This window comes from Pteropus medius, unplaced genomic scaffold (genome assembly GCF_902729225.1).
Source record: "Pteropus medius unplaced genomic scaffold, Ma_sr-lr_union100, whole genome shotgun sequence".
Lineage (NCBI taxonomy): Eukaryota > Metazoa > Chordata > Mammalia > Chiroptera > Pteropodidae > Pteropus > Pteropus medius.
In genome coordinates this window covers 355,028-364,001 of record NW_024347864.1, presented here as the reverse complement: position 1 = coordinate 364,001, position 8,974 = coordinate 355,028, and the positions used below count along the sequence as shown (strand labels likewise).

The window sequence follows — 8,974 nt, the reverse complement described above, 5'->3', positions numbered from 1 at the left end:
CACCAAGGGGAAGGCTATTTAAGGCCTAGCTTTCCCATTCTCTCAGCAGGATGAGGCATTCTAGAACTGGTGGGAGAGTCAGGGTTAGAATGTAACATGGGTGCCGCGGAAGAACTGAATTTATTTTATGGCAGCTTTATCAGCATAAGCTTCGGACTCTGCAACAAGTTTGGCATGTGGACGTGAATGAGTAGTTTTGACTTGTGCCAGGTGGAAAAGCAGCCCAAATTGATACCAGTAAGGGTCACAGGGAAATAGTTTTCAACTGAGTTGCCTATGACTGTCACCCTTGGCTTTCCACAACTCGTCTCACCTGAGCTTGAGATTCACGAACCCTGCTGCTATGCTCTGTGACATCCTGGTAGGTGGGAGAAGGGGCACTGCTCAGTCTAGGGGTGGCGGAGGGACCTCAGCAGAAGCTACTACCAGTCAGCACTAACTCAACAGACCCCATCAGCTGCCTTGTTCTTGTGGAAAAAACAGAGACCGAGGGCAATTTTTTTCTGATAAGCATTTTTCCAGGCACCACCACTGTTCTGAATAGGACTTAGCTCAAGACATTCTGTCTCTTCTCACCCAAATATATTCTCAGCCTGCTTGATGGACAGCTGACATGTTCAGGGAACATGGGATTAATAAATAACTAAGTCTTAAAAGACGCCAGTCAAATAACATTAGGTACAGGTAATCATTACATTTATAAATTAAAACACATAAATCATTATACCTTTTGACTTCCATGACACTGAAAAAGCTATATATCTCAAGTTAATCTCCTTTAACAAATATTCTTAAAAATGGAAGTTAACAATCCATTTCATGCTTTTTTAAGGGAGAAATCTGTACCAATTTAGCACTCATATAAACACTTTATGTACTGAACAGTGGCATATAAATACAAAATTGACACAAAGACTCAGAGCACTTACTAAAAGTGAATCTTTAAGTTAGTATACTTAATAAGTAATTAGTGAGCATAGCAATGTATGAAGAGACTCCCTTGCTACATGGAGACCACAGCTTTCAAAGTAGTACACAGGCAATTATTTTCCTCTTAAATTTTATTACTCTTTCTTCCCAGTCATCCAACATATATGACACTTTCAGCATTTATATGGTCTATCTATCCTTTCTGAAGATTGTCCTGGGTTCAAACATCCCAAAAAGATGTCTGACTCTTCTAACCTCTACAGAAGTAAAGGTTGCCTGCTATCCTTCATGGAGAATTGTGTCCTGGCCACAGCTGTGAAGGAGGTAAAAGGCCTCCTTTATTACACTCACTGCTTCTGGGGAGAGGAGACATCTAAAGTTCTCTTTCTTACAAGCAAAATTTAATGTTTAAATAATCCACATCCATTCTAGAAAAATTAGAAAATACAGATAAACCAAAATAAAAATTAGAATCAATCTAATATGTTACTCCACCCAGAAACAGAGATGGGCTTGCCACTGAATTCTGAACTATCACTTACTCCCTGCTGAGGTTTGGAGAGATTAACTGAATTCTCAGTACCAATCTCTCCAATCTCCTAGGACTTAGTTCTGCTCATCACTTATCTCCTGTTTATTTTACAAATTCTATCTGCTTAGATGCCAAAGAAACATTCTCTGGTCTTCCCATGATTAAAAATACAAAGAAAATTCTCCAAACTTGGTATGATCCTGTTAACAAGTTATCTACTTCACTCACCATGCCTGAATGATTATATTTTTGTAAAGTACATTCTGTCTTGCTGTCCCTATTTTTTTTTTACCTACCCACAATATCTATTTGACCATTTGCAACCTGGCTTCCATGTTGAGCATTGTACTAAAGCTTCATTCTTATAGGTCACTACTGAAGACATAATTTCTATGAACAATGATCTATTCTATTCTCAGCCTCCATGACCTTTTTTGTAGTGTTTTGCACTGCTGACCAAGCCTCCTTCTTAAATATCTTTACCTTGGATTTCCACATTAATGAATAACTGCATTCTATCCTTCTGAATTCTCCATCCCTGTATCTCTTCTTCTCCTAAGTATCTCCTCTACCTGTATACTTTTTCTTGGTAATTTTGTCTTTTCCTATTGTTTCAAAAAAAATCTCTAATAAGGTAAATTCAAAATCTTTACTTTTATATGGAACTCATTCCACATTTCCAAATGTGTGCAATATATAGCATACCAGTACCACAAACATTTCCCAAAAAGAAATTCTTCTACTTGGACCCATTCCTTACTTTGGCTAATCTTAACCACTGGGCCGAGGTGACTAGACTTCGTCGCTACTTCCTGTCTCTAGCCCCTCTGTGGTGCCATGGACATCCACCCACACAGCTTTCCTCTCTGTCCCCATCCTTCTTATTAGTCCTCGCCCTTGTTGTGAGTATGCTGTAATGGCCTCCTCCATGGCCCCTTTGCATCTAGTCTCTCTTCACTTTGACCTAGGATTGCCATATTATTAAGGAACAGCTCCAAGTCATCTCTGAACACCAGCTCACAAACCTTTAGGACTGTCTCATTGCCTATCAAGAAAAAACTCCTCACTCTGAAATTTAGGGCTTCACAATGTGAAGCCTGGCCTTACTTTCTATCATTTCTCTATCTGAATGTTTATATCTATAGTTTCTAAACAAAGTCTTCCATTCCTCTATCTGCATCTTTGTGCACTCGCCAACATCGTTCATTCCTCAAAACATCTCATTACTAACATAATCTTTTGAGATTTTTCTCCCCTCCATTAGAAACCCAACAGCCATACTTCAAAGTTTCTTATGGCACAGAAGTTCTGATTTATAATGTGACTAACTGTATATTTGTGTTCTTCTCCTCCAGGAAGAGAAATATGAGTCCAAGGATCTTATAATTTGCTATTTCCCTCCTCCGACCTGCAGTAGCTGCAGAGGTTCTCAAGAAGCCCTCTTTTACTTAAATTCATTTCAGGACTTAGGTGATAATGCTTAAGGGGGAGGAGAGTAGAAAGAGAAAAACCAGGCCATTTTATTGGGTATTGTGTTAAATACCTGACAAATAGAGATAGCATCTGACTTACTAGCATTAGAATGTCTACCGAAGAGGAAAGAAGAGGGTAGTATAGCCCAGTTTTCTATCATTTCTCTTGACTCCTGATTTAGCTGCTTGGAATCCAGAAGTCAAAGAATATGTTGCCAGACCTGTGCTGACTCAGGCTCTCTTGACTGTGACCTAAGGATACCATGACTGGCAAAGAATTTTCATTACTTCCCCTCCCCCTAAAAAACTCTCACACTCTTGCATGAGAACTGCTGATCCTGCTAGATCACAAGAATGTTTAATCTAAAATGTTAGTTATTCCATTATTCACAAAAGAAGAATTCAATTATTGAAGTTATACATTGATGGGAGACTTAACAAATCCTCAAGAAAAGAATAATTAAATGTAGATAGTCTCTTGTTGAGTCTATGAAATCTTGATCACACAGGGGACAGTAAAGTGTAGAGGTTAAGAGCCCCTGCTAAGATGAATAGGATGGATCTGGGTGCAAAGACTGCTTCTCTCACTTACTAGTTTAACCTCTGTAAGCATCTGTTTTGTCATCCTAAAGTGGAAGTAATCTTATTACTTTTAGATATGGGGCTTGTTACAGACTCTACGTGTGTGAGTAGTAATGAGATGAAATTAGGAGAGAAAGGTACCAAATCTCTACTTGTATCATTCCTTTTGCTTCTTGTCAAAGGAGAAACTCCAGATAATGGGGAGAAAGCAGTACCACGAGGATAGCATTGAAAATCCCACAAAAATATGGCTTTCTAGTTATACTGAGAAAGTCTAGGGCAGGAATAATATGTTAAAATTATAGTTGAAATCATCCTCTTCCTCCCCTCTGCTCAGCCCTCTCCTCTTCCCCACCAATGTCCCCCAAAAAGGCATGAATACTTTACACTAAAAGGTAGTTTCTGGATGGAAAAGATATTAAATTTTATATATTAAGGTTTTCACAGGCCTCATCAGTGTGTTTATATATGGCATAATGTATTTTATTTGAAGGAGATGAAGAAAAACAAATGGCAGAAAATTTATATATTCCTATTGGAACTCTTAAGCTATTGATTTTCAAGCCCAGATGAACTTCAGAAGCCTTTCTTCATTCAAAGCACCAAAGGGAAAAACAAACAAGATGCCACTGGTTTTTAGGTCTGTCTCTTAAACTCACGTGTTTTTGGCTTGTCCATCCTGGAAGCACATTTGTCCCACCAGCGCAGCAGACTGGTCTCCCAAACACTGAAAATAGAAATGATAATAAAGAACACTGACTAAGATAATATTATTAACTTCCTTTTTGGAAGAGCCTAGGACTTACTTTTCCTTTTTTATTTATCAAGGAATGAATTGATTTATGTTTTTGGCAATGCTTCCATTTGGCCATTTTCCCATTTGATAATACCTCTATGAGATAATAATTGTGGGAAGGAAGAGTTAGAGATAAGTTATTCAAAAGATTCTCTGTGTTCCCCGACCTCCTGCCAATTTTGCTGCTCTTACTTGTTTTCCTGTTTAGGAAGGGGCTGATGGAGACATAGTTAGAAAGCCATAACATAGAAGGAGTGGGGGTGGGTAGCTGGGAGATGTTTGGTGATGAAACTTACCCCAGATATTGGCACACCTTCCAAGGCCCCAGCTTTCTAATAAAAAAATTTAAAAAGGATTATAAATGATCACAAACTATTGGCTCTACTAACATAGCTGCAACAGGAATGAACGTGAATAGCAACATGCCAGAGCATGTGGGGCAGACAAGACAAAGCAAGTGCTTCAACTACATGAGTGGTTCAGAGACAAATATTAGAAGTATCTTAGAATGACAAGAAAAGACATGACATTGGGGAATGAACATGAAACATTGAACTGGGAGTCAGGTAGGCTCTAGCCCTGGTTATTAGTGTTAAGCCACTGAGCAGGCTGCTGAGACTTCTCTATGCCTGATTTGCTTATTTACAAAATGGGGCCTGGGCTACACGAACACTGAAGTCCATTAGCTCTTCGCTATTAATGTCATTACTAAAAAAACTAACACATCCTTTAAAGCGAACATATAAACAGCTACCAAACCAGCACGAAACTTATTTATTTTGGAAGGCTATATTTTACTAACTATTCTTTCTATCTAAACTGCTCTTAAGTAAGAAACACAACAGTGTTCAGGTAGCCAAGTAAGAAACACAACACTGTTCGTAGCCAACATCATTCTTCAAGTTTAGATAAGCAAGAGTTAATTTATATCATGAATAGTGGTTTTTATTTTGATCAAGTATGGCCAGCATTCCAGGAAGAAAACAAGATTTAATTGGCTGATGGTGTACTTTACCCTAAATTTTTTTTTTTGAAAAAATACACCAACACAAAGCAACTTGTATTAAGGGATTAGGAGAAAGAAATGTGATCTCTGAAGTAGATGTGCTGTACTAGGAAGAGCATCAAACAGAAGCTTTGGACCCTCAGTCAGCTAGTTATTTGTGGGCCAGTCTTGGGCCTCCGAGAGCTCTGGCTCCCTATCTGTTAAAGTGAGGGTAAGAATAGAGGCTACCTCATATGTCTCGGATGATAAGGAAATAAGAGCCTATATGTAGAAACCCTTGACAAAATAGAAAACACCCTTAAATAGCAGATATTATGGCCTTTCTTCCATGCTTTCTTGTTAATTCAAGACCTGCTATTTTTATGTACTATATATATCTAGAAAACGTGAACTTGGATATTAAGTGAAAGGTAAATTTCATAAATGTAGGGCTGTAAGTGAACTAGTAGGAAACCTAGAAGCTATATACTTTAGTATATTTAAATATTAAAAGATGTCTTTGCTTATACTATTGACTTTATCATCAAACTACCAGCAGGATCTACTATGTGTGGTCAGGCATGGGGAAGCGCTCCTTTTTCTTCATGGGGATGGGTCTCTGGAGGATTCCTGGGAACTGTCCTCTGGTGAAGCATGTAGAAAAAGTGACAGTGCATTTCCAACTAACTGGTCTGAAAGGTTAGTCAAAATAGACTCCTAGGACATTTAAAAACTACACTTAATTTCCTTATCATGCTAAAGCCCAAAGCACATTTGCAACTGTACTTTGTAATGGGGACATCAGAATTGCTCATGCCAGAAACTACTTTAGTCTTTTATTTTGAAACATCATTCTCAGTTTTATGGGAAACTTAAAAACAAACAGATAAGATCAAGTTAAAAAAAAAACCCTAAAACTTGACTAGAGCTTATAATAATTCAAAGGGTCATGGAGATGCTAGATTAATCTGTTTGATAAATGGATTTCTGCTTGTTTAAAACGAAATGGAAGTTCACTGTCTCTTTTTCAAACGAATGGGTAGCATAACTGGTGGGCAACCTACTCACCAGGCTATGAGAGATTTTCTATAGTCGGCATGGGGGAAAAAGGGGGACAGAAGCATAATATTTTAAATGCAAGAGAAAACTAGGCCAGTTAAATATTTTTTCAACCATCCCCTGAAACTGTTTCTCAAGAATAGTTTTTTTTTCCCCCCTCTGATCCAACTCAGTTTGTAGACAGCTATGAAATCGTCAAAACACTTTTACTATAGATAAGCAGTGGCTATTTAAAAATTCCATGTTGCTTTAAATGGCTTTATTATGAATGAAACATTTAAGAATTCTTGCCCAAGTTTTATCCAGAGCACGCAGTGTTCAACTCTGTTATTATTAACTCTATACATGGAGTTTCTAATATTTGCCATGAAATATCTAAATATTTTTTGCAATTTATCTTAGATGTATTCTTAAGTTTTATTATAAATTCAAGATTTTTGTGCTCAAACATCAGTTCAGATTCTCCTAGAGCTTTTAACCTCTGATGTGTAATCAGAGATACTCGATGCTAAGCACATTTTTTTGCTCAAACTACTTTTTCTCTGAGTTTCAATGAAAGCAACAGTAAAAATGTCCATTATGGAACTCAGTTTAATTAGCAATCAGAAATCAGAAGCAGACTCTTTGCTTTCAGTTTCTTTGCTAAAGTTTTACTCAGGCTGACAAAGAATCTAATATAAAACATGGTTTAGCCATTAAAAGAGATTCAACAGGAAAAAGAGCACCACTAAAAGGTGAAGAGACTCTCCTATAAATTAAAGGCAGACACCACAACTACTAGTTATCTGGATTAAAAGAAGTAAACTGACTCAAACATTCCTCTGCCACCCTCTGGAGTTATCACAGTTAATACTTCGAAAGCATAGTACTCAAAGAAAAGCCAATTAAAGTTTATAAAATGTAAAATCAATTGGTAAGAAAGACTAAGATTTTTAAGTTATAACTATTTAAACAATATTAAATTCTTATTTTACATATCGCTAACATTCACAAAAATGTTACAACTCTCAAACTCTCAAACGTTAACACAACCGACTTTTAAATCCTGAATAGCAAAGTTTTTAAATTAAAAAAAAAATGTATATACCATTAGGCCATAGATCTCAGAGGAACTCCTGACATTTGGAAGAATTTTCATTGGAATATCAAAAAATCTGAAAAATAATAACATTGAGTATTTAATGCTATTTTAAGTAAATATCTGGAAACATTTATATGTATTTAAAAACAAAAAAAATGTAAATAACTATTAGCAAATGGATGGATTTGAGTATAGAATTAAATAGTAACAAATAAATAAGCCAGCAGAAGAGTTGTATGACTAGATATTTAACATTCTAATTTTATACAAACAAATCAATAATAAATAAAAAGCATACAGAAACCAAAGCAGTTTTCTAAAGGAACCTAATCTTCATAGAGAATAATCAAAACAATTACTTAATTCGGCATATTTAGTGTATGTGCAACAATAGTCTCTCTTAAGAGAATACTCAACACAGACTTGTATACTGTAGTTGAAATACCAACAATTATAGTTTGGTACTCCGCTGACATCTGAAAAAAATAAGATTTAGGTTATAAATAGGTAATGTACTTGAATAACTATTCTTAGGGGCAAACACGACTCACTCGCAGAGGTCTTTATCCCATTCCAAAGAATGAATGTTGAAAAGCATCGTCCTGCTTGCATTTGTTACATCTGTACAGTGGACACCTCCATTGGCTCCTCCTGTCAGACTCTAGACAGAATAAAAGGGAAATGTTAACTCTGTACTTATTTGCAATTTAATTTATATTTTGTCACGGGCCATAATTGGCAGCAGAGCATATAAAGCAGGAGAATAGAATATTTCAACTACTTAATTATCTAGTTTCCAGCAGTGTCCAATAGAAAATATAATGTGAGCTACATTTGTAAATTTAAAAATTTTTAGTAGTTACATTTAAAAAGTATAAATTAATTTTAATAATACTGTATCTTTCATTTACTCCTTTTTTGGGGGTACTAACTCTTTAAAATACGATGTGTATTTTACACTCAAACGCATTCTCATTTTGGACAAGCCATATTTCAAGTGCTAAGTGGCTACCATATTAGACAGTACAGTTCTAGTTCATTGATAGTTAAATAAAAAATCAGTTTAGCTTTTATCCTCTTATCTTTGGAAAATGCAGTCTTACTAAACTTGGCAAAGTGAAAAACATTGAAATGTCTGCCTTCTCAGGATCTTGCTGAATGAACTCTGTTGGTGCTGCTATTGTTTCTTTTGGGGTTTTGGAATAATAATTTTCATTGGGCTGTGCGTGCACTGACCCAAGCACATACCTTGAAAGCAGAGTTTTAAACTCTCTAATGTTAATATCCACAGACCAGAACTGGAAGTACTGTTGCTTTCTTTTATGTGGAAGCAATGAGGTAAGAAATGAACAAAAGTGGAGAAAAGATATCACGTGGGGAGGCACAGCCAAATGTGTTCCCTCTGAGTCTCCTGCAGCTCACAGTTCCAACATCCTGCCGTACTCTGGTTCCAGGCAATTGTCAGAACTATTTCAACTGTGGCTGACATGTATGAAAACTGCTGGTCATGAGCACAAAGCACAGCCTGCCCTGGGCT

The 8,974-nt window shown here is 36.6% G+C and overlaps 1 protein-coding gene across 1 annotated transcript in view; it reads right to left on the bottom strand.

The window, feature by feature from the left end:
- The window catches only part of LOC120615711 (glycerol kinase-like), a 65,960-nt gene that overhangs the window by 22,771 nt on the left and 34,215 nt on the right, over window positions 1-8,974 (bottom strand). The window contains exons 8-12 of the mRNA XM_039878909.1: window positions 7,989-8,098; window positions 7,444-7,510; window positions 6,366-6,383; window positions 4,609-4,644; window positions 4,176-4,243 (exon numbers count right to left, since the gene is read on the bottom strand). Coding sequence (XP_039734843.1) covers window positions 4,176-4,243; window positions 4,609-4,644; window positions 6,366-6,383; window positions 7,444-7,510; window positions 7,989-8,098 — 299 coding nt within the window. The remainder of the gene's footprint in view (window positions 1-4,175; window positions 4,244-4,608; window positions 4,645-6,365; window positions 6,384-7,443; window positions 7,511-7,988; window positions 8,099-8,974) is intronic.